Raw genomic sequence first — 26,227 nt, forward strand, 5'->3', positions numbered from 1 at the left:
TCCTTAGTTGATTTATTAAAGTGAAATTAATCTATTATATAGTAAATAGTTAAATTATAATAATTTGAAACGATAATTAGTATTATTTATCAATTATAATGTGGACTAAAATATCATCTGGCTTTGATGCCGACGAAGAAACCGCTAATTTCGGAACCCGTAATTTCGCCGAAACTCCAGGATCTATTTATGAAACCTGGACACTGGCAGTTATCCAACCAGACGTTGAAATCGAAGAAAATCCTAAAGTGACCGCAACTGTATTTGACACAAGACTTTGCGTGAGTGTTGACAACTCCATAACAATATTCAACGACTTGTCTTGTAACAATGTGCTATCAAGCATCGGCTTTGACTCACAAGTCACCAGCTACTGTTTGTCAAAAGATATTTCACTGCTATTTGTATCCATTGAACCAGCAGAACTTCACTGTTTTACTCTCACAGACGCTGGTCAAGAAATATTCTGCCTTGACCTGCACCAACACTTTCAGTGTCATCGAATCATCAAAGTCTGCCTAGATGAACAAAATGATCTGGTAAATTTATTTATTGTTACTTCTGTAGGTAAAATTTATCAAATTAATGATTTCAATAAAGCTGTCAGTCCCAATGCGGACGATGATAATATTATCAAGGCTATTCAGGTACTGTCAGTTCAAAATTCGAAAATAAAGTATGCAGATCTGAAACAATCAAATAAAACATCAGTGAAAACATTGGTAACTTTAGGTGATGATATATATTTATTTCCAGCAAATATTTCTTGTCCGTTAAAGTCGTTACCTTATCAGTACATCAAAGCACAATTTTTCAAAAACTACAGCGGGATGATTTGTCTGCGTGCTGATAAAAGTCTGAGTATCGTGCACCTCAACACACTCATCGGTAAAAAAGTATGGGATGGTCCAGTTGCAGATTTTGTAACTCTACAAGAAGCTTCAGACAGTAACCACATGCTGGTCTTGATGGACTCTGAGCCTTCAGCAGACACGACGTCACTTCATTTAATGTCTTTTCCAGATTTTAAAATTATTTTTACTATGACTGTACCAAGAACAACATATTTAATTGATGTTGTAGGTGGTGAATTGATCGACAATTTGATGATCATCGAAGGAATGAAGAATTCGAGTGATCTGGTCAGCGCTATCCGTGTAAAATCCATTGGAGAAAGCTTACCAGAATACCGGCTCCAGAGACTACTGAAACAGCAGCGATTTTATGAGGCAAGAGAATTTGCAAGTAAATTTAAATTAAATTGCGAATGTATTTTCCAGGCACAGCTATCAGTATTAATGAATCAACTACGTCCGCAGCTGGATGACAATGAAACTGTTGATCTAGATAGTTTTATTTCAATATTAGATCAAATAAAAGACGTTAAATATATTTACGAATGTTGCAGCAAAACTCTGACTCGGGATTACCAAGACACTAAGCGGCTGTATATGTACACAAAGAAGCGTATTTTTGATTGCATTAATTTATCGTCGACCGCATCTATCACCGAAGATAATTCTCGTCTTCTGCATGAAGTAAGTGATACTCTGAAAAAACTAGAGACTTTTGAATGCATCCAGAAGGTAAGATCTGAGTACAGAAGCGATGATTTTACAGATATAAAGGAATGGGATAAATTTTCAAGAGCTAATTTACTTGAAGAGTGTATTAGATATTTGTCTCTAGGAGAAGTACATGCAGCTGCACTGATATGGACGCGTCATATTTCATCGATAGCTCCGAAAGTAGGTAGAGGAACAGTAGAACAAATTTTAGAAGTGATTCCTGGTAATTTAGGACCCACTGATTTGTGGCCTTGGTTACACCAATTCATTCCTTCAGTTACTTCGTTCATACCTAGCTCTCTGACTGAAATAATTCTGTGGGGCTATAAGAAGACCAAATCTCTAGAGAAGTCTCATCGTGACCAGTGGCCGGCTATTGGGTTACAATTTTTAGAAGGACTCGTTGATTTGCTGCATTTTGAAGAGTATAAAGTGTGTTTTCAACTTCATCAGCAGTACACTAATAAAAATTCACAGTTCCATCGGTTGATGAAGCTAATGCAAGCAGTTTCTGATCTAGTAGATCTAAAAACACACTATAAAGTTCTATTACCGCTCAATACTTATCTGAGTAACCCGGTTGACGTGGTTACTCTGCTGCTTAATAAAATACACATTGATGAAATTCCTGGGCTGATGAGCAATTTTTTAAACCAATACATGGTTAATCACTCCTTGAAGAACGATGAAGTTCTTTCGACGTACATTCAGAACACTTTGAAGAACTCCAAACAGTGGTGGATCGGTGACAAAGCGCCTTGGGATAAACGGCTCACTGTTGTTATAAGTTACATCCATAACATCCAGAACCGCTTGCAGCAGACTTTGGAAGTGTTAAAGAAAGCACCAGTGCCTTGGAGTGACGCTTTGTCAACACTTGCTGATCAATCTTACAAGTACAACCATCCACTGGTAGCGCAAATTCATATTGAAAGCAACAGTATCACCCTTAAATTGATTTTAAAAAAATACGGATTCGCTCACATTGGTTGTAATATTAATTTGTATAAAAATATCATCAAACAAGATCGCACGGATATGGTTGAAGATTTGTTCGAGTTAACAAAAGCAGATAATAATTTAAGGCAAGAAGTTATTTTCACTTGTCTTAATTATCAATTAAGTCGCGGTAATACTGAAAGATTTATGGATACAATTGATAAATTGAATGGTGATTTACTAATAAATTGTTGTCAGCAAATAGTCGACATGATCAAAATTAAATTAAGTTACAATAAACTTGATACATCATTGGAGTATTATATGGAAGTACAAAATACTTTAGAGAATAAATTAAAAGAAGCGTTAACGAGTACAAAGAATAAAAAGTACGCTGAATTAAATGATTCTTACCAAACATTAAAATTGTTAAAAAATATTTACCGTTTGTTTAAAGAATTTGATATTGATGTTAATCAAAATAAGTATTGCTTGCATAAAAAAGATATAATACACAGTTATATTGTCAGGATAGTTAGTATGTGTGAGGATGATACGGATTGGTTGATTATTTGCAAGCGTGTTGAAAGAGTGAGCGATTTATTGGGCTTGCCAAAATTTTTTGGACTCCATGAAGTGTTGCAACAAATATCACCTCCGCAAAAGTTGAAAGATTACATAATTGATCGCTTGAACAGTGCAGGAATGTCTCCAGATCCTGATGAGAGTAGGTACATAATTAAAATCTGCTCCGAATTACTTTTGAATCTTGACGACAACTCCCAGCTGGCTATTTGTTTAAAAAATTCTTGCTCATCAACTTTAATTCATAGCACAGAAAAAACAGAATCTTTGACTGAAAATTTGCTTCTGATTAATCGTATCGAGGCTTACAGTGAAGCTGTAGGCGCTGAGAAAATGGAAACTGGATTACAATCTCCGCTGTCATTTAAATTGTATCCAATTTATACAGACGCGTCCTTCTCGCCTGGAAATATTCTACTGCCTCTTTTAAAAGATGCTTTGGATATTTGTCGCCATTACAAGAATATTAGTAGAGGTAAAGAAAAAGCTTTAGAGGTAGATCCAGAAGTTATCAGATACATTATCAAGAATTTATTTCATAAAGTTAAAGCCGTTCAAAGTGAGCATCACGATTACGCTTTGTTAAAAATATTTATGATCATTCAAACGGAATTGTGTTCTTATCAACCGGTCAGTGAAGAAGCTGTTAAAGAAATTAAAATAGTGATGAAACATTGCAGTTGTATGTTGTTAAAAAAATTGGTAAGCAACAGGTCATTTGATATTCATCTAGGACTAGCGTGTTTATTTTTACAAGATGAGTCAGAAGTTATCAAAATATTGGCGTCGATTTCAAAATATTTTCAAACTGATCCGTCGCGTGATCGAGTTATCAAAGATTTGGGCTACGAGTATTGTCGATTAATTAAAAATGATTCTCATATTGATTTATTCAATGAACAAAGAATAATTCACTGCTGGGCAGAGAGACTCGGTCAGTATGGTATTTCTCATCAGGAAGTATTGCAAAGCAATATCGAAGGTAAACGTAATATTATGATACGTATTATGAAGTCGAAGAAACGAGAAGCTCTGAAAGTACTAGAAGAATTCTGCTGTAACTTTGGATTCAGTTTAAAAGACTGTTATTTAAAATTGCTTGAAACTCTGCTGTTGTCATGGCAACCAAATTACAGTCTTACAACTGGAAAAGACGGTAAGAAGGATCTCAAAGTGGATGAGACTGATATAAAAGAACTGGAAAACGTCTGCAAAAAATTAATAAAAAAAATAAAAAATGTTGAAGACAGCAAACACAGTGAAATAAAAACACATTTGGAGACATTAAAGCAACGAGTTAATTTTTATCATTATGAAATCTTCCTTTTGCTGCTGAATCTTGGTAATGAAAAGGATTTTGAATTACAAAGTTACTTACGTTTTTTGAAAAATTACATTCGTATTAGCCCACCGACAGACATTGAACGTGAAGAATGGTTGAATTACTGTCAAGATGAGCATTCATTACCGGCGATTGCTCAGTGGCGACTGCCGTACCTGCCAAAAGTATCTATTTTTAAATTAATAACACAGGAATTAAATTTAAAAACTTATGAAGAATGGTTAAAAATAGCGCCGGTTCTTAAAATAGCCAATTACTGTATTTGCACATTAGCGGTTAAAGGAGCTGTTGCTGAAGCTTGGCCTCATAATTCCGTGACGAACAATAAAGCTTCCAGTCACAGTCACAATGAGTGGTCAATACACTTGCGTAACGGTGCTCTTCTTCAAGAAATAAAGAAATGTATTAATGTTTGTATTAAACAAAAAGAAGAAATTCAGTATGGTGCAGCAGCCTGGTACCATGTAGTTAATTATACGCCTCCTGGTGCTGATAGAGTTGCTGCTGCTAAGGAATGTTTTTTGTATGCACAAAATTGGCAGCAACAAGTTGATGATCCTCTAGCTCCAGATGATTCTATCAAATCGAAGGTAATTTATTTATTTAAGGTAATTTATTTTTTTTTTATTGTTTATTATTAATAAATCATTTTATTTCAGCTCTATAAAATAGAGGAAAAATATTTCAAGTACACATCAAAGCATACTTTGTATACTTATGGATTAGGTCAAGACAGGTACTTGAATCTAGTCGAAAATCCGGAGAAGTTGGTCCGAGAATTGTATCACGATGAAACAATACCGGCACGTTATAAAGGAGTTATTAAAAATCGTCCTGATATAAATGCAGCGGTGACAAAGTTAGGAGATATATTCAAATTAAATTTAATGAAAATACGCTTGGCGTTACTACACGAATGGCTTCAGCCCGAAGTTGGTGACAACAAAGCCAATGATACTTTAAATATGTTCAACGATTTTTCAACATTATCTAATAGTACTACGGGTGATACTTTTACGACTGATGACAATTTGCTGCGGGCTTGCTATCTTGTTGGTTCGGACAATTCTGAAAATTATGCAAATTATCTGCTTAATATCAGCTTAATAGAAGTTAATGATGAAGACTACGGGAATCTTTATGAACCAGGTATGCGATTCCGTGCTCTGAGAGTGCTCCAGTCTATAAAGGATGAAGTAGCGTTAGCTGATTACGCCAAACGCGATCCACAGCGCGTCAATCAGTACATGAAATCACTCCAGTATTTAACAGAGCTAGAAAGATTTGGATTGTCATATAGCATTACTAATTTTGATATGTGCTCTAAACAAAAACTGGTACAGATTCTAGTGAACAGCCAGTACAGTACGCCGCGTGCGTTAGGACTGATTCCGCAGTTGTACCTGGATTATAATATTGAGGATCTCAGTTATCTTAATACTGCATTAGAGTATATGGTAAAGTACTTACTTGTCCAAGAATTAAAGAAAAACTTATTGAAACTTGGTTCAATTGACCGCATTATTAATTTCCCTGGTTACATTGCTGCTTGGCAATTGATTATAAATGAACCGTTTAATAAACTTGATCATAGCTCTAAAAGTGTCGATAACTGCATCGAAGCACTAAGATTGTTGCATGTATGTCCGATTATTGACAAACTTCAATTCAGCTCTATCATAAATTATTGTATTCTGGCTAAACAATCACATTTCGCAGCAAGTCTCCTTCCTTTTTTGAGTGGAAATGAACAAGAAATTGTTCTAAAGGTATAAATTTATTTTATCACCCTTGAATACCTAATGTAATTTGATAAATAAATTATATTTCTTTTCAGAAACTACTACAAAATCTAAATTACGAAGAAATAACGAGTAAAATGTTAGATTTAGCGAGTAAAGGTGTATCCATCGTTTACCAAGTAAGTAAATGCTTTGATCACGATTTTTTATTTAATGTATATTGATAATAAATTTATATTATTTATTTACAGTCTATTACGATGTTGAACCAAGCCAGAACTAAAATGTCCATTGAACAATAGTATTATAATTGTATATATTTGTACAATTGTTATGAATTAGAATCCTCGGAAGGTTTCCAAGAATCATCATAATTTTCAATCGTCAGTGATTTTTCACGCAATAATTTAAGTTTATATCCTTCTGGATGATCACTGGCATCTAATACAGTTAAACGAGTAACAACTAAAAAATTGGGGTTTTTCGGACTTGGACCCTGAATATAATCTATTTCGTCCTCAAGTCCAATCTGTAATAAATCAATTAATGTATAAATAATGAATTTAAGTAAATATTAAAAATTTTTTATACTATTTTAATTTATGTCTTATGAAATTGAAATTAGTAGACACTTGACAATTTTTTTTATTTTTCTTTAATAATCTAGGTCTAGAAAATGATTTATAAAAAATTGCACTCATAATTTTTCAAAGCTTTTAAAGATGGAATTTTTTAAATAAATTTTTCTTGCTCTAATTTATTAGTTAAAAATAATCAGATGTCTCTTAATTTCAATATAATTTTGTCTTGTAATTTTTTAATACCTGTAATCCTTTTTTGAGTACTTTCTTACCATTGACACGTAATCTACTTTCATACAATGCAGTTTCGGCTTTACTAAAAAGTAAATAATAATTTTAATAAAAAGGTTTTAATTTTCTTTGAAAAAAATTATACATAAATTTAATAATGAATACTTACTTTCGAGCAATACCCATTCCAGCCTTAAAAACAGCATCAATCCTCATTGAACTTACATGAGCTGTTATTACTTTATTATTTTTATTACCAGATACTATGGATTCTAATTCATCATCAACTTCGTCCTTTTCATCGTCGCTGTCATCTTGATTTTGCTGTTTGAAAAAATAATAATAAAAAAAAATTACTTCTTAAAAGCTAATATTAAATTAATTATATGTATTAATTGCATTATGTAAATAATAAATAAATAAATTACACTTGATAGTTTTTGTTTTTTAGATTTCCACCGTTTAGTCACCCACCAATCGAGGTTATGAGGCAATAAAAATTTATTTGACAGTTCTCGTCTCAGAAATCTTGGTTGTATATTATTTAATTTATTGTTATTGGAGTATGAAGACAATAATTGTATTCTACAAATTGAGTTAATCTTATTTAATTGTTTATTCCACTTTAAACAAGATAAATAACTTGATGATAACCTCACAGTTGCCATTTTTGTTTGTAAATATTTACGCGCCGCTAATTCGACGCAAGCGTATCGTAAAAATTGCATAATTATGCTAAAATGTGCTACACCCGAGACTGTCAAAATATTGAAAATTTATGAAATGAAATTAAAAAAAGAAAATACTTAAAAATAAAAATGACTGGTTTTATAAAAATGGAGTTAATAAATATTTTTTATGAATGACACGATTTATTGCAACAATTCTGGCCCATATGCTTAATTATGCCAGCCAACAATTAAATTATATTCCAAATAATATTACTATATACTACTATTAATAATTAATAATTAATGCAAATTAAAATAGACAGCATAATAAATTTAAGATTTAATAGTTAGATAAAACATTAAAAAAATAATTAGGAAAGGTAATAAAGTAGTACATTTATCGATCAATCGATAATGCTCTACTAAATAATCAAAACAGTCAATTTAATTTTTTTGTTTTTTTTTTGCATTATTTTTTTTTCACATGACCGCTCCTTGGCTCACGTTAGCCTCCACGCCGCCACATATTTCCAATTTTATTAATTGGTATCGAATAAGTATATTAGAAGATAATAATAGCAATAAATTGTAATAAGGATTTACCATCTTATCACCTAACATGACAAGTAATATATTGGATTTTCTGGGTGTCAATGAATATAAGGTAGTAATGTAATTAATTGTGGTGTCTAGAAACAACACGCTTACGCCAGTTTCATCAACTACTACTACTAGTATTTTTTTTTTTTTCATTTTTCTTATTTTTTAGTTTTTTTGTTTTTTTCTTTTTTGTTATGTTAATTTTTATTATTCATTATCATTAATAGTAATAATTCATTCCAAGTATCTTGCGTCTTCATGATGGTTTTTTTCAAATTTTTTCGCAGTATTGAGAATAAAAGAAGCCGTGTAACGAGAATTAAGGTCTCAGCTACAGCAATTAGTGAGTCCATTTGTTCCATCCCTATAAAATAAAATAAAAGTACATTATAATTATTGTCAATAAATATTTATATCAAGATAAATTTTGGTGCATCAAAAATAAAATAAATATTTTACCGGGTGATGTTTATCTTGGACCGTCGGATCGGGCATTCCCCATCCTGGTGCATCCATTTTAGTTGTATCATTTGGAGGTGGTATTTCTGATAAAACCGCCGCGTTTCCATACTGTCCTGGGAATAGTAGTCCAGGTATCATAGATAATCCTGAAGCACTACCATTAGGATATGCTTGTGGATTTTCCATATGGCCCTATAATAAAATAAAATAATTTAACATTAGTTTATGTTACTCTATGTTACTTTATGTTACTACAACATTAACTCAATTAATTTTTTTTATTTGTAGTTGTAAGGTAAAAGATCCAGTTATTGACCCTGAACTAGTTATTAACACTTGCAGTTTTATTTTAATTAAATAAAACAAATTGATTCTAATAAATTAATAAATATAATTTTTGAATTATAAATTTTAAGATAATTGGTTTTTTGAGAACATTTTATTTTTTTAATTATAATAAAATTGCAAGTGTCAATCATTTAGGCCAGTGTCAATAACGGGGTCTTTTACCTTAAAAAAAAAAAAAAAAAAAAAAAAAAAAAAAATTGTTTATATGTATTTACCGAAAATGGTGATTCAATAATCTGTTGAATATCCGGCTCCATATTGGAAACACGATTATAGGAAGCATTTGTTCTGAACATCTGTTGTCTCTCCATTCCAGGTATATTCCAAGATCCGACAGATTTATCATTGATCATCCAATTAACAGGAGGCTCAGCATCACCACCAGGTCCCATATTACAATTGTAATTTTTCCATGCTCTCTCAGTACCAATAGGCCTAGGTACTTTACGATCCTCTATTTTTAATTGATTCATCTCCTGTGTAACTTGACCTGGAGATGACGGTGACATTGTCGGTGAGCCGCCGTTTTCCAAGCCAGTTATCAAATCAATACCACCAACTTGAGTAGCACCAATGTTACCCAAGTGATTAGGAAAGCCCATTTGTGCCATCATTTGATCTTGGTGTGGTGGATAATTACTGTGTGGTGGATGATTAAATTGCCATCTTGCTTGCCCATTTGATGATATACCTGATGGATGAGTAGGTGGAGGTGGTTGTCCTCGTGAATTAGGTCCACCTGTCGGTGGTTGTTGCTGTTGCTGCTGTTGATATTTATTCAGAGGATAATTACCGAGCATTGCTAAATTAGTAGGTTGCATACCAGTCGGTGGTGCTGTTGGTACTTGGGCAAACATATTCGGATGAATACCCGTTGGTGGATTAAACATCGTCACCTGGGGTTTATTATTGAGATGCAACGAGCTTGAAAAATCAGGAGCACGTGGATTTAATCTTGACATACTAACAGTCGTGCTAACACTCGCTGATTGGCTTATAGATGGAGCGAAACTCTGCATATGTGGATGAAATGGCATCATCGGATGACCGGCACTCGATTGCCCATCGTTTGGTACCATTTTTAATAAATTAGAATTAACATTAGCGTGGTCATATCCACTGCTGCTGTTTTTAAATAACCCGTCTAGATTTTGCTGGGAGTTTGATGCCATCATATGTTGTTGCTGTTGTGCTTGCATCTGTTGATGTTGTTGCTGCTGAGACTGCTGTGAAGATTGTTGCTGTTGCGATTGAGGTTGTTGCTGCTGAGACGAATGAGACGACTGCTGTTGTTGTGGCTGTTGCTGCTGAGATTGTTGCATCTCTCGCTGAGATTGTTGATGCTGCTGCTGGTGATTAACATTCATATTCCGTGAGGCAAGATCACTGGCGTATACAGCTCTATTGAATTGATTTATTCCAGCACTCTGTAATTCCATACTCTGCTGTTGATTCATGACTGGCCGTGCAACTGCTAAACTCGATGATTTATTCGGCAACTGATGCTCATTCAAATAATTATTTATTGACGCTTGATATTGCTGCTGTTGTTGCTGTAAGCTATTATGAATACCAGACGGCGAGACACCCGATACACTGCCTATTACGGAATTTCCTGACGATAAAACACTACTATTATTTGTTTTACTAGAAACTGGTGAACACATAGCTGTACCTCTGTAGCCAGGTGCCTTAGAAGCATCCACTTGAGGTGGTGAACTGTCAATAAATTTACCAGGAGAATTGTCAAATTTATTGGAAGAATTGGTAGATCCACCACCCCCAGCAACTGTTGCGAAGTTCATACCCTTTTGAGATTCGTTTTCACGACTTCCCCATACTGATTGTTGAGCAACCTTTGAAAAACTATCATTAAACAGCGAGTATTCAAGTGGTGTATTCGTTTGCTGTTGAGCTTGATGTGGTCCAGATTGTTCCATAATTCCTGACATAACTGGAGTCGTACTGCGCATTGATTGCGATGATTGCTGTTGTTGATGTGATAGATGATGAGCTTGTTGCTGCTGCTGTGCATGTTGTTGTTCTGTCTGTTGTTGTTGCCGTAGTTGCTGTTGCTGTTGCTGTAATTGTTGTTGTTGCTGTTGCTGCTGTGCATGTTGTTGTTCTGTCTGTTGTTGTTGCTGCCGGAGTTGTTGTTGCTGATGCTGCAGCTGTTGTTGCTGTTGCTGCTGCTGCTGCTGTTGTTGCTGTTGCTGTTGTTGTTGCTGCTGCTGCTGTTGTTGTTGCTGCTGCTGTTGCTGTTGCTGTTGTAATTGTTGAGATTGCTGTTGTTGAAAACTATTTGATTGAGTAACAACTGGTGGCGATGGTGTCACACGCATAGAAGTAACAGCAGTTGATGAGGCAATATTTTCGGAGCCGTTCGAAACAACAGCAGACGTTACAGTGGACGACTGATTGTTTATAGAACCAGATGATGAATAAGTTTTACTATTATAGTGTCCTGATATATTTGGAGCAGATAAAGACGGCAGTGTTCGGCAGTGCTTGGGCGATGTGCTCGTCATGGTTTGATGGGGTAAAGTTAGCGGTGTCAATGGTGTTGATGACATAACGTTATTTATTACTGAACTTGATTGAGACATTGATGACGATATAGAGGATTTTTGTTTATTACTATTGCTACCACTGTTGTTATTGTTACTGTTATTAATCTGATTTGTATGATTCAACTGTACAGTCGTGGTAGTTGTATGAGTCGAGGCAGTGATATCAGATAATTTTGCAGCAAATGTCTGTGGTGCAGTTGTTGTTATAAGCTTAGTAGCCCTTCCCGAGGTCATAATAGCACTAGTATAAGACATTGTTGTTCTGGTATTAGATGACGATGATACCTGTCCTCCAGACGCTGCAACAGCTGCTGCTGCTGCGGCAGCGTGCGCTCGTTTTTCAGCTGCGGCCACCAGTCGCGGTGCAGTTGCGCGTGATAGAGGCGCTGAAAATGCACCGGCTAATTTAATAGAAGATGATGATCTTAGTGGCATTATTTGAACGACAGAAGATATTCCTGATGATGTATAACCGGATTTAGTTGCGTAACTAGTGGTCCCAGTTACAGATGTTGCTGGTTTATTTACCGGTCCCATCTTAGGTTTGGATGACTATTAAAAATATGGAAAAAAAAAAAAAAAAAAAACACAAAAATAACGATTAAACAACATAATTAAATAGACTCTAAGAAATTCATTTCAATAAGGGATAAACACTTACGGCACTCGTGGGTACCGTCGATTTATCCCAGGTTGAAGAAGTTATCACGGTGAGTTTGTTCTTTGGCAACATCTGAAGGATATCTACGTCAGGATCTTTTATAAGAGCAGCTATCAAAGTATGAGCTTGCTTAGTAGCCTCAGTTGGACCTCTGTTAAAAATAAAAAAAATTTTTAATAATTCACGTAACAGACAATTAATAGTTTATTATTTTAAATATTGACGGAATGCATGAACTACTTACTTTATCGTAATAATACGTTCGCCTTGACATTTGCTCTGCTTTTCAACCTCGATGTGAGCACCAGTTGCAGCGCGAATAGCATTAATATTGCTACCACCTCGACCAATAACACGGCTAATAGCATTTGGTGGAACTGATATTTTTTTAGAACGACATGGAGAATTCATAAATCTACCGGAATCAGAATCAGACTGTCCCTTACGAACAACTTCTTTCCAGCCTTCTTCACGTTTACCACCCTGTTTAGGACTAGTCGAATTTGTTGTTTTAACACTATTATTTATTCCATCATTATCATACTGATTACTATTACTGTTATTATTAGATTTTTTTCCTTTTCCAGAAACATAATTTTCGTTACCGGTTGCTTCAAAGTCCTCACGTTCTGCGGGATGTCGAGAGGACTCAAATACAAGTCCTTTGAGTTTACGCTCGGAGGAATTAATACTACCACCACTAGAAGAGGAAGATGCAACTGGCTGTCGTGAATTACCAGACGAGGTACTCATTGAACCTGACGTACCACCTCCGGTATTACTATTACTAGTTGAAGCGCGTTTATCAGGAGCACAAGAAGAATTAGAAATAGTTGTAGTCGAAGTTGAAGAACAACTTTGAAGTTTACTACTAGGTGCTACTATCGAGGATTGGGAGATATTTGATGATGAAGAAGAAGCAAAAACTGAAGATTGAGGGCGATGAGGAGAGGTGTCTTTATCATTACTATTATTTGAGTTGCTATTATTATTACTGTTAATATTATTATTTTTCTTCTTTTTCTTATCTTTCTTTCTCTCGCGTGCTTTAACATCATTACTGCTACAGCTTCCTTGGCTATTAGCATCTATACCACTGTCACCCTCTTCTTTATCTGGATCATCTGGGCTACGATTAACTGGTGACGGCGACGGAACATTGTCTAAACGTTCACAACTATCGGCACCGCCCTCTTCATTGTCACTTTCGTCAGCCCTATCAGCATCCTCATCTTCGGATTTTTTCGACGCATCCTCTTTGTCTTCATAAATCGTTTCATTCTTTTTATTTTCTTCATGAAGTTTTCGTTTTTCTTCTTTCTTTTCTAATTTTTTCTTTTTCTTACGTTCACGTCGACGAGCAGCAGCGGCACGCTTAGATTCTTCACGGGTTTTTTCCATATCCAATTCTTCCAATAGTATACTAGCATTTTTATTGGCTTTAGCGGCTTGTGTTTCTTTAGCAGCGCGAATTACTTTAACACACTCTTGACACTTTTCTAATAATTCTTTATCATTGACTGTACCAATATACCTTGTCATTTCTTGATCACTAGGAAACTGCGTAACATGACTAACCATCCATTTAACAACTTTAGTATGCCCTTTACGAAATGCTGCCATCAAACAAGACACTTTACGATTGTCTTGTGAATCAATATCAGCTCCAGCATTGTATAAAAGTTCAACAACATTAAGATGCCCACCATTAGCAGCAAGCCACAACGGACTGTTACCTTTTTTATTTTTAACCTCAACTTGGGTACCACGTGATAATAATAATTCAACAAAACGGCAGTGACCTTTGTCTGCAGCAATAGTAAGGGCAGTGTCACGCGACGATGGGACAGGAGTTGCATTAACATCAGCGCCTTTAGTTAATAAAACACGACCAACTTCAACGTAACCACCACTAGCAGCTTCCATCAACGGTGTTAGTCCTGTTTTAGCGCGATGCTCAACATTTGCTTTACGATCAAGAAGCAGACTTACAACTTCATGTCTACCTTGGAAGCAAGCGAGAGTCAAAGCAGTATTACGATTTGTTTCAATCTGCGCGTTTATATCACTACCCATATCCAGTAGTAATTTAACCGCTTGAGTATGTCCGTTCATAGCAGCAAGCATCAGTGGAGAAATTCCAAGTTTTGAACCGGTACGTGAATTTATTTCAGCTCCATTCTGCAGTAAAAGTTTTATAATATTGACATAACCACCAGATGCAGCTAAACTAAGTGGAGTATAGTCAGATACATTGCGATGTTCTTTATTGGCGTTACGAGACAGTAATAATTCTACAACCTCGAATCTTCCACCACTGCAAGCAAGTGACAAAGGAGTATCCTTTGTTCGCTCAGACTGTGCTTCAATGTCTGCGTTATGATGTAAAAGTATCTCAACAACTTTTTGGTGACCAGCAGTTGCTGCTAATATTAATGGAGTAAAGCCCTTTTTATCACGATGTTCGATATCGGCACCACGACTCAGTAGGAATTCAACGAGTTCTTCATGCCCACCAGCGCATGCAAGCGTTAATGCAGTGTCATGATTGCTGTCTGTTTCTGAATCAACATCCATACAAGCAAATTGTTGGTTTTGATTAGCCGGTGGATAAGTAGCTGGAGCTGTATCTGCGGTGACCTGAGCACCTGCAGGTACTACGCTATTGCCTGTATAATTTCCTACTGCACTTATGGCAGGATCCAATTGATAATTTTGTTGAACTTGTTGCTGAACTTGTTGTTGCTGTTGCTGTACTTGACCAGTCACTACCGGGCCCACAATGGTTTGTTGTTGCGATAGCTGTTGCTGTTGCTGTTGCTGTTGAGGTTGTGGTTGTGGTTGTGGTGGTGGTTGCTGTTGCTGTTGCTGTTGTTGCTGCTGCTGCTGCTGCTGTTGTTGTTGTTGTTGTTGTTGACATGGAGAAGGTTGCTGTGATAAAAGAGCATATCTAGCTTTTTTCTCTTTAGCACAGGCATTTGCAGTATATACTTGTTTTTTGTCAGGTTCCGTAAGACTTGCCACGGCACTTGTTGCCAGTCCTTGAGTCTGCGTTGCTACTTGAACCTGATTACTGCTTGCACTGCTACTACTGATGCTGCTACTTGAGCTACTGCTACTAGTACCAGCACTAACTTTACCTCCATTTTTTTCCTTGCTCCGTGCAGCTGCATTCAAGTTCCAACCCAATACAAGATTATCTATAACTAAAATATTGTGATCGTTAAAATTGCATATTAAATTTTAATAAAGTTTGACTTAAAAATTTTTTTAATAAAATATTAATCATACTCGTTGGATCTATTCCAGGCTCTTCGTAAGATGTTTCTGTGCCACGGATTTGAGCGGCAGCAGCCATACGTAAACCACGTTTGAAACCTTTCTTATAAACATCATCTAATGTTTTTTCTCGATTTAATCTTTCGCTGGATCGTCTTCCGGAACCACTGGCATCCTAAAATTTATTATTTATAAATTAATCATTCGCAATGGATAAAAAAATAAGTGGAAAAATTATATTTTTATCAAATTAAATAATAAAAATTTTTGTCCTATCGAATTAATATAAAAGTTACCTGCTCAACTTGACGTAATACCTGATGCTGCTCCATCGATACAAGGTCTTTTGAAAGCTGCTCTTGATCTTTGTCGCAAATACCAAATTTCTTTAGTTCTAATTCATCTTGATCGTCTGGACCAACTGTGGAAGTAAAGAGTTAAACAAAAAATGGCAAATATTCCGTTAAAAAATAATTATAATAGGAATAAAAATAAATAAGTTATTATAATATTTAAGAGATAAAAATATCGCGATGATCTTACGAGCCATATAGTTACCGTTAGGCACATCGTCGAAGGTAATTGATTCTATTATTTCGGCAACTTCATCCATCGGTATCTGCATTCCATCATCCAATTTCAAAACAGTACTGTCCGCAGTTAGTGCTTTAGCTTTAGGAGCGGCAGCAAAGAATGGACAAGCTGTATCTCTATGCAATCTTGCCAATTCCGAGTCCAGAGGCTCCGAAATATTTTGCTGTGTTGTTTGCTACATTTAAAGTTAAATGCATATACATCAAAACATCGTTTTTATTTTTAATTATGAATATAATTTGTGGTTATTTTAATTTTTTAAATCCAAATGACGTGGAAGCAGTTTTTATTGATTAAATGTAAGTTTTAAAAAAATTAATTCATTCTCTGACGATTTATTAATGTTTTATTGTTTTTTGATTGTTAAATTTTCTATCTACTTGATTGTACCTGATCATGAAGATGCTCAACATGAGTCTGAGTGGGGTGAAGGTGAGCCAACAGTTGACTGGGCACTAGGATATCAGCACCGCTGTCACTTATAATACCAACTTGGGATTGATGTACGTCATGCTGATGTTGCTGCTGCTGTACCTGTATTCAGAGATTAGCAAAACTGTCACACAATATAACATCCAAAACAGATCTCATTAGCACAATCAGTCCATCAGCGATCCGAGTAGGTAACCAATTATTCATTGCTATCAAGTATTAATAATTTTTTTTTTCTGTTAATCCAATTTCTCTTCATTACTTATTCATTTAATTGTTATTTCATTTCAATTTCAATTCGAAATAATTTTTTAAGTAAACAAAATGACGAAATTTCTAAATAAATTCACGATAAAAAATACTGATGTTTTTTTATCTGATAGTGTACAAAAAAATTTGTAAATGGTAACCAACTCGAAGATTATTTCTGAGCTTGAATGTGCATGATAATCAATCGACGAACCTGTACTTGGTCTAACTGCATTTGAAGTTGTTGATTCAATTGCTGAAGCTGTTGAAGATCATGAACCTGTTGGAGTTGATAGACATGCTGTCGTTGTTTCTCTTGATACTGCTGTTGAAGTCCGACCAATGTAACCTGTTGCTGCTGTTGTTGTTGTTGTTGTTGTTGGGCTTGTTGTAACTGAGAAATGGTTGCCTGTTGCTGCTGCTGTTGTTGCTGCTGCTGCTGCTGTTGTTGTTGTTGTTGTTGTTGTTGTTGTTGTTGTTGTTGTTGTTGTTGTTGTTGCTGCTGCTGCTGCTGTGTCTGCTGTTGAATGAACTTGCCAGCAGCAATATTGGGCTTGCGAAGATTTTTACCCTCTTTCTTGGAGACAGGTTTAGCCTTGGGTCGATCACTTATGGCAGTATTTTGACTGACATCACTGCTAGCCGTTATCGGGTGTGGAAGCGTCAACGTTCCCGTAATCTGCGGTGGTTGTACTCCGATTCCAGTTGACACTGCTACTGTTGGCAATGTCCCGGTGATTCCCGGTACACTGACAGCAGCTCTAGGCAATGACAGCGGTGGTGTTGTTGTCGTGAAGTTGGCCATCGTCATCGTTGTAGGAAATGTTGCATCCCCTGCAGGAGGATCCAGAGGCATGGATTGGGCTTGTCTCAGACGTTCCTCCAACGACACGCGTTTGGCGAGATATAACCCGTGATAATACGCTAAGGCCTTATTGGTTTCTTGATAGGACAACAGGCTTCCCGATAAATCGGATGTCGTGCCACCGCAAACCAACCCTAACGAAACACCAATACCATTCGAACGAGTGTGCCATTTTTTATCTTACGACGAAAGTTACTTTGATAATACTCACGCGATCAGCAACTTGTTTTTTCTTTTTTTTTTTTTTAATCATTTAATTAATTTTATTTAGTGTTTAGTAGCCGAAGACAAGAAATGAAGTGCAAAAAAAAAAATTCAACGCTGCATGTATTTAATTAAAATGACAAAACCCGAATTAATCCGAACCGCTGCGTTAGTAATTTTAAAAATTTTGATTCATCTAGTTACACCGGCATTCATTAATCGTAGGAGGAATTTTTAAAAGCAAAGATTCGATACTTTGAAACGCGAGTAAATAAAGTGAAAACTTGAAGTTTAAAAAATAACTGTGTACTTACCATGAAGTGCAGTAGCTGATTGAGCTGGTAAATCAATATTTGACATTCCTGGCAGTAGTGAATCAGTTGAATCTGCACCATCACCGGGTTTCAGTTGTCTTTTTTGTTCATCTAAATTCGGAGTACCTAAAAACAAGTGGCCTGCGCCTTTGATCTGAAGTTCACGCTCTACCCTCTAAAAAAATTAAAATTATATTATTTAGAGTTTTTTAATTTTAAAAAATATCAATTTTTTTTTTTTTGAATAATTTCAAATTTTTATCAAAAATATACCTGTAATTCTTCAAGAATTTGTTGCTTATGAAGAATTTGCTCATGTCTTGCATTTTTACGACTCTCAGCAGACGTAGACGCGGCTACAGGTAATGGTGTAGAACTTAACGCAATATTAGGTTCTGACAAGCTGGTAAAAACACCACTTCCTTTATCCAATATATTTGTATCATCCATAGATGTAGCAACAGCCTCACCTGCAGGCTGAGTTCTTACTTGCTGCGCTTCAGCAGAGGTTAAACTAGCATCGGGCATCACGGTAACCGAACGATTCTTTCGAAGCAACGATTTTTGGCTATTGTGCTTCGGTTGTAGATTTTGGTTTTGGTTTTGTTCAGTGCTCGGTTGCTGTTGCTGATGCTGGGGTTGTTGGATCGATGGTGGTTGTTGATGAGACATCGGTACTTGTTGATGACTAAGATTTAGTGGCTGTAGCTGAGGGATTGCCGTTTGTTGCTGCAACTGTTGGGGTGGTGGTTGTTGCTGCTGCTGCTGCTGCTGTTGTTGTTGTTGTTGTTGTTGTTGTTGTTGCTGCTGTTGAGGCAAAGGTTGAGGTTGGGCTATTTGAGTTGGTGGTTGTTGTTGTTGCTGAAGGGACTGCTGCTGCAATTGTTGTTGAGGATGCTGCTGCTGTATTTGTTGCAGTATCGGAGCAGGAGTAGCAGCGTTATGCTGAGCATTCATCATAATGCTGTGAGGATAGTCAAGTAACAGCTGTACAACACTGGTGTGTCCACCCTTGGCAGCCTCAATCAACATAGTTGAATTATCCTTGAGTTTATGGAATGGATCGGCAGACTGGGCAAGCAATAGCTCAACCACCGCAAGGTGTCCACCTGCACAAGCAAGTGACAACGGTGTATGATCATTGTTGGTCGTGTGGCGATTAAGACTGGCCAATTTCGATATCAAAAACTGTACGGTACAAAGATGTCCAGCTCGACAAGCTTTCATTAAAGGTGTTCGTCCTCCTTCAGATTCGTGTTCCAAATCAGCACCAAATTGAAGTAGAAGATCTGCAACATCCGTATGCCCATTCTCACAGGCGTAGGTAAGTGCTGTATCCCCAGTTTGAGTCTGAGCGTGAACATCTGCTCCAGACTCTAGAAGATAACGAACAAGATCTAAATGACCTTCCTGAGCGGCTTCCATGAGCGGTGTTGACGCTCCTAACTCGATGTCAGCTCCTGCTTTTATTAAAAAATCAGCAACTTCGAGGAAACCACCACAACACGCCAACGTGAGCGCAGTTTCCTGGGTCTCTTCCGTCTGGGCGTTTATATTAGCACCCTGACTTAGGAGTAATGCCACCATTTCTTCATGACCTTCTCGAGCAGCTTCCATTAATGGTGTATATCCCTCGTCATTAACCTCCTCGATGTTGGCTCCACGTTCAATTAGAAGCATCGCTAAATCAACATGACCACCACACGCGGCAAGTGTCAATGGCGACTCGAAGCTATCGGTCGGCATATTCACTTGGGCGCCTGAGTCTAACAACAGTCGTGCCACTTCTACGTGGCCGTCCATTGACGCCTCCATCAGTGCGGTGTGCATCTCATCGGTCTTATGCTCTTGATCAGCACCAGCTTCCAATAAAAACCTTACCATATCAAGATGACCCTTGTAACACGCTAGTGTTAACGCAGATTCTTTAAATTCATTCGAATGAGTATTAATGCCGGCACCGTGTTCTAGTAAGATCTTGGCTACTGGCACGTGGCCAGCGCTTGCCGCTTCCATCAATGGTGTATGACCGTTCTCATTATGATCTTCAACGTTCGCGCCGGCTTGAAGTAATACCCTCACGACATCTTCATGGCCACCAGCACATCCATACATCAATGGTGTATTACCTATTAATAATTTCAAAATAATTTATTATTATTTACTTTTATTATTTCTTTCTTACTTTAATCCTTTGTTATTTATTGATGTTTGAGAACATAAATACTTATTAATCCAAACATATAAACAAAAGGAATAGAAGTCAGGTTATAAGAAAAATATTTTGTACTATTTTTGGCATAATACATACCGGAAGTTGATTGTGCATTGACATCTGCCCCATGAGCAATGAGTAAACTAACAATGTCAACATGCCCAGCACTAGCAGCTTCCATCAACGGAGTGCAATCTCCTTTGATTCCTCTATCTTCAACGTTGGCGTTCATTGCTAATAATACCTGTAAATTACATGAAAAAAAAAAAAAAAATTTATATTTATAATGATAAATAATGATATACAATGATTATGATAATAAAAATAACAACAACAATTGAAATGTATTTTCACAATAAATAATTATAACAAACCTGCGCTAGTTCATAATATCCAGCAGAACAAGCAAGAGAAAGCAGACTTTCGCCTTCTTCAGTAGTTTCGTGGACACTACGTCCTTCAGTTAACAATTTTCTAACAGTTCCTACGTCACCGTCAGTACAGGCTTCAACAAGGGAGCGTTTCTCGTTCTGTCCACGTGGATTGTCACTGCGCATCCTAGTCAATGCAGCAGCGGCTTCGTCTAGCGCACAAGAGACGCTAGACGTTAATCTCCTCAATACCTCGTGGTCAGCTAAATGCTTCCCATCACTCGATGACAATTTACCAATTCCTGCAGCTTCCAGTAACGCCTCTAATCTTGCTTGTGTCTCTGGATCAACCGAGCGCTCTGGATCGTCGGGTGTTAATAAAAACTTTGATGATTCAAGGTGATGGTGATCTTCTTCCAATGTAGCTTGTTCGATCGCAGCACGAAATATATCCGGCTGAAAATTTTTAAAATAAAATTCCAATGTCATTTTATAATAAACTATTTATTGATTGACAACTAATGAAAAACAAAATTTTTTTAACACAACGTGCGATTTGAAAAATAATTTACTCTTTTTATCTTTCTTTCTTTCAACAACAACTTCAATCTGTATTTATGTTTTAATATATCTGCGTATAAATTATGAATAATTATTGAAACTTTTTTTAATGTATTTAATCTCAATAATTAAATGAAAATAGTGATTTTAGTATGCCCGACATTTTCTTATGCGTATTAAAAAATAATGACGTCGATTTCCTCTGGTATGCAGAACGAGTTGAAATGAAAAATCGAGGTTATGCGCGTCTGAATACTTATATATATATATATATATATATATATATATATATATATATATATATATATATATATATATATATATATATATATATATATATATATATATGAACAAGAGCCATAGACTGTGATGCAGGATAGAGGACATGAATTTTAGGTGAGTTTCCATGAAATAGTTACCCGTTATCACGAAAAATATTTATAAATCACACCTACTGAAAATTTTCCAACAAAAAACTATTCTTAACTAAATGAATGAACAATCAACGAGACACGAGGTAAATTTTATTGCCGTGAGAATAGAATAGAATCAAACGTTCGGTAACGTTATAATAAGCTACGATGTACGCTTACTCACTCGCTTACTCTACAAACCCATCGGTCGTAAGAGAACAAAAAATTAATGTACACAAATATAAGTATATAAATTTATACTTATGTGTATAGCTATATGTAACGTAAAAAAATTAAACAAACTATACACTACTACTGTGAACTACTATTTTATTGGGAATACCCCGATGATGTTGATGATGATGATGATAGTATGAAGAATGTTACTTTTCCACTCTAATGAAGAGCATATAATTAAAATAAAACGTCACGACATGATCAGTACCACCAGCAACACAATAAGGATTAATAACAACGGGGAATAGAGAGAAGACACTTTGGTGAAAGTATAATATAAGCTGATGCACGTCAGTATTAGGTATATATAGATATGTATATATTGAATCGTTTGAGAGCCTCTATCTCTACCTCTACCTCGGCTGGGTGATTCGGTCTACTCACAGCAACTCAACTCTACACAAAACTACTCGTTCTCTGTTCTCTGCTGAAACCTTAGCTCAAGTCTAACCAACTATACTACCAAGACAAGTCCAGTACCACTGAGAAAATAAAAGACACTAAAGTTGACAATGTACGGCCATTCCAGCTCCAAGTTATTCCAGATAGCTGGGATAATTTTTTAAAAAATTACTCTGACACTTGAGCGCTAATTTTTCGACTCACACACGTCATTTTCGTGTCAATCACACTCACATATACATTCACATTTATACTTACACACATGACAGACACTCACTCAGTCACTCACCCACTTAACCATTTGCAAGACACTTACAAAATCACAAGTAACTATTTATTATTGTTAAATATTATTTTATTTTTCAGCACTTTTATATTTTAGATTTTTCGCACAAACGGTCTCGAGATTTTATTCACTCCCTTTAGCTACGGCCCTGCTGATTCACTCGCGAGTCACGACACACTATCGAAATGTTTCACTCGGTGCTATCGAGGCGTAACAAAGGATCGACCAGGGGTGGAGAAGAGAAAGGGCACACACTATTCCTTCGAGATCTGAATTTCTGTTTCAGAATTTCGTCCAATGTTCCAATATTTAACTGCACAAGATGGTCGGAAGAAAAATATAGTACATAAATATATATACATATGTAAGAATTTATTTTTAAATAATATTAATTAAATCCTTTAAGTATTTAAAATATGTAATATTGTATGAAATAATTAAAAAAAAATTTATAAATAATTTAATTAAGAGTAATAATAATTAATTAAAAAATAAAAAAAAACACTTTCTGTAACATTTAATAGATTATTTTTTAATAATTAAATTTAAAAATTTTTAAAAATTAGTTGTCTGGTAATTTCACACTCATAACATGGTGGCGCTTTACATGTATGCTGTATATTTATATTTTTTGTAAGCTGTGTGCAAGTATTTTTATTATCAGAATGTGTGAGTTAGTGTGATGCACAAGCAATTGTAAAGGAAAAGTGAGGAGGGGCAACACACTATTATATTATATATTATATGTTATATATAACAAGAGGAGAGCATCTCGGAATCTTAAATTGGTGTAAATGACGTAGCCATGGATGATTTAAAGCACGATGCGTCAAGACTAATTAGTTGGGATGGGTTAGATTGCATTTAATAATAACAGTAATAATAAAAAATGTCAAGAGGAAAGAGAGAGGTGGAGATAAGAGGCGAGAAAAAATGGAACAGAATGGAGTTTGTAAGAAAGAAAATAATAATTATGTAAATTACGTAAATTAAATGATTTGAGGACACACGGATCTCAGTTTATTGCGAATAAAAATGGCGGATAACTTATACAAGTATTATTATTATTGTTATTATTGTAATTGTTGTTGTTTGTGGTAATAATAATAATAATAAAACTAGTAATAATTATAATGATAATGATAATAATAAAATAAAGGTATATATAATATTGAGTGTATTTTATTTAACTTGCGTTTTATAAATCCGCGTGCGTGTATTTGACTGACGTCTCACGATGCATACCTTAAAACGCATGTATATTTCCGGTTATGTAATCTACTTTGCGCACAAATTTTAGCCCGAGTATTCGATTTTTATTTATTAAAATATGTAATTTGAAAGTATTTTATTAAAAAAAGTCGCGGTTAAGAAAAGCTTAAAAGTTGGTTAGGTATTGAAGCTAACGTAAGAAGTGTATAAGCTAAGAAAAAAAGAGAGACATTGTAGTTGTTCGCAGTCGCGTATCGTGGATCGTGGCGCAAGTAATGTAAGGCCTCGTGTATTATAGTGGGAGAGCTAGGTCGTAGGCCTCGGATCAAAGGCACCAGCAACCTGACGCGACTGCGGGATACGACCACCACGATCAACACCATTAAATACAATTATTATTATTATTTTTTATTGTTTTCTTATTATTTATAACTACACATTAATATACAAATCTCATTGGCATGCCAAAGTTTTTTCGTCAATTTATTTACAAGTCAAGACACTGATTGGGATGATGATAAATAAAAATAAAACAGGAGAGAGAAAAAGTGCATACATGAAACGATCGGTCCCCATTGATATAAATTTTATTATCCGATCATGTCACAGTCACACAGAACAAACTTACATTGCAAATAAAGACAGGATTTATCTCTTTCTCACTCAACACAAGACCAACTACGGCCTCTCACTATCGCGCTGTCTTTATCCTTTGCCTGCAATTCTCTTACTTTTTATTATTATTATTATTAAAATTATTAATATTACTGTTGTTATAGTTATCGTTATAACTGCACATATACATTCGAATTTCCACACGTCATAACTGAGGTATTTAACAATGTAAACCACAGATTAAAAACGTAATCGTTTTTAAAAGTACAATTTCACCAAGTTGATTAATTTTTTTCACCGGTCGTTGACAACTAGTACCCACTTCCCCACTTCCAGATAACTTATTATTATTTTTCTTCTTTAAACATTGTTTCCTAATAAAAGGAATAGAACGGTAGGATGACTTTTTGGGTGATTCAGCGGTTGCGTTGATTTGATAAAAAAAAAAACTAGGGGAAAAACAATACGAGGAATTGTCGAATGGAAAATGAATAAATGATTAATGCATGTATATATACATACGTATTAATAGTAATAGTAAATGTATAGTTATGAAGATGGATAAATAGATGTGTGTATGTGTGTATGTGGATGTACATATATATTATAGATGCATATATATAGGCTGAATTAAAAGGATGGAATGAATGAGGGCCTGATGATGGCAGTGAGTTGAGGAAGGCATACTGCGATGCGGAGGAAAGGCCGCCCCTCGTGCGCAATGAAAATGGATGGAGAGGAAGAGAAGAAACGAACGAACGAACTAAAAAAAAAAAAAGTTCAAAGTAGGATGTGTAAGTGTGTATGAAAAGAAAATGGAGGATTGATGGTGGATAGTAAAGATGATGATAATGAGAATGATTTAAATAGTACTAGTTACCTCAGAAATACTGTCCTCTTCACTCTCGGATGAGTCTGTCATAAAGCGTGGTGGAGGTTCCGAAAAGGTCTCGGTCTCAGACTTTGTGGGGCTAGAGTTCGAGGACTGGGGAGTAGACGACGTAATGTCGTGTACAACACTCGTTCTATCGTTATTCTGGCTATCCGAGGATGTTCCTTGTGCTACATTCTGCATTTTTACCTACTAAATTAATCATATGACACCAATATTATTGTTCTCGTGTTTAAATACACACATTGAACACTTTTTTTATTTATATATATATATCGTTAATATCCAATTTAGACTTTTTTTTTATTATTATACTATTCACAATTGCCGTCATTCACGTAAGCTAACACCCGCCATGTCTACTATGGCCGACTATGGCCGACCAGAGCCAGTTCCTAGTCTTTTCCCCAACCCAACCAACCAACCTACCCGGATACCCTCCGCAGTTGCTGCTGCTATTCGAAGGATGCAAACGTTAGGGGCCGCTTACAGCCGTGCTCATGCTCGCGATACTTGTTTGCTCACTCTAACTCTGTCGCTCGCCCTTTTTCTGTCTCTCACTTACCAAACCCTCTGTTACTTTCTCTATCTCGCTTTCAAGCACTATCATTTGCGGCCCAATCGCAAAAAGACCTGAAAATCCTACATATATACTCCTCTGTGTGCATTTCACAAAAATACAACACAGTCGCCATCTACTGCCGCCTAATTTAAATTCTCTCTCTGAGAAATTTATTTATTACATTTTTATATTTTGTGTGCTTGTATAAATTATACTTTCGACAA

General features: G+C 35.7%; 3 protein-coding genes across 10 annotated transcripts; 1 reads left to right on the top strand and 2 right to left on the bottom strand.

The window, feature by feature from the left end:
* Nucleotides 1–80: 80 nt before the first annotated feature.
* Nucleotides 81–6,775, top strand: LOC123274962 (kinetochore-associated protein 1; the record flags this gene model as incomplete). The annotated part of the gene is made up of 4 exons (XM_044742789.1): nt 81–5,024; nt 5,094–6,203; nt 6,272–6,355; nt 6,428–6,775. Coding segments are annotated over 4 exons (6,189 nt in total), but the record flags the coding sequence as incomplete, so codon positions are not given.
* LOC123274969 lies at nt 6,240–8,537 on the bottom strand. Its single transcript, XM_044742800.1, has 4 exons — nt 7,417–8,537; nt 7,158–7,312; nt 7,001–7,073; nt 6,240–6,705 (listed from the first exon to the last, which is right to left on the bottom strand). The coding sequence occupies exons 1-4, from the start codon at nt 7,714–7,716 to the stop codon at nt 6,508–6,510; spliced, it is 726 nt and encodes a 241-aa protein (XP_044598735.1). The 5' UTR covers nt 7,717–8,537; the 3' UTR covers nt 6,240–6,507.
* A 5-nt stretch (nt 8,538–8,542) lies between these two features.
* LOC123274961 (ankyrin repeat domain-containing protein 17-like) lies at nt 8,543–26,003 on the bottom strand. Of its 8 annotated transcripts, none has more exons than XM_044742783.1 (15): nt 25,430–26,003; nt 20,827–21,279; nt 20,549–20,696; nt 18,511–20,366; nt 18,238–18,412; nt 17,069–17,796; nt 16,564–16,707; nt 16,123–16,348; nt 15,876–16,000; nt 15,592–15,754; nt 12,545–15,506; nt 12,301–12,451; nt 9,285–12,191; nt 8,719–8,913; nt 8,543–8,623 (listed from the first exon to the last, which is right to left on the bottom strand). In XM_044742783.1, exons 1-15 carry the CDS (start codon nt 25,622–25,624, stop codon nt 8,600–8,602), a joined length of 10,452 nt encoding a protein of 3,483 aa, XP_044598718.1. In that variant the 5' UTR covers nt 25,625–26,003; the 3' UTR covers nt 8,543–8,599. The 8 variants fall into 8 exon arrangements, with proteins under 8 accessions (XP_044598718.1, XP_044598717.1, XP_044598716.1 ...); XM_044742782.1 differs by having other exon boundaries at nt 16,138–16,348; nt 17,069–17,853; XM_044742781.1 differs by having other exon boundaries at nt 17,069–17,853.
* Nucleotides 26,004–26,227: the final 224 nt, after the last annotated feature.

Source organism: Cotesia glomerata, linkage group LG1, assembly GCF_020080835.1.
Source record: "Cotesia glomerata isolate CgM1 linkage group LG1, MPM_Cglom_v2.3, whole genome shotgun sequence".
Lineage (NCBI taxonomy): Eukaryota > Metazoa > Arthropoda > Insecta > Hymenoptera > Braconidae > Cotesia > Cotesia glomerata.

Coding starts and splice junctions, on each gene's coding strand:
- LOC123274969 (XM_044742800.1), bottom strand. CDS start 7,716: ATGCAATTTTTACGATACGCTTGCGTCGAATTAGCGGCGCGTAAATAT. Junction 7,313..7,416: donor AAAAACAAAAACTATCAAGT/GTAATTTATTTA, acceptor TTTTTCAAACAG/CAAAATCAAGATGACAGCGA. Junction 7,074..7,157: donor GGAATGGGTATTGCTCGAAA/GTAAGTATTCAT, acceptor TTTACTTTTTAG/TAAAGCCGAAACTGCATTGT.
- LOC123274961 (XM_044742781.1), bottom strand. CDS start 25,624: ATGCAGAATGTAGCACAAGGAACATCCTCGGATAGCCAGAATAACGAT. Junction 18,413..18,510: donor AAATTCTTGAAGAATTACAG/GTATATTTTTGA, acceptor TAATTTTTTTAG/AGGGTAGAGCGTGAACTTCA. Junction 12,192..12,300: donor CGACGGTACCCACGAGTGCC/GTAAGTGTTTAT, acceptor TATTTTTAATAG/TCATCCAAACCTAAGATGGG.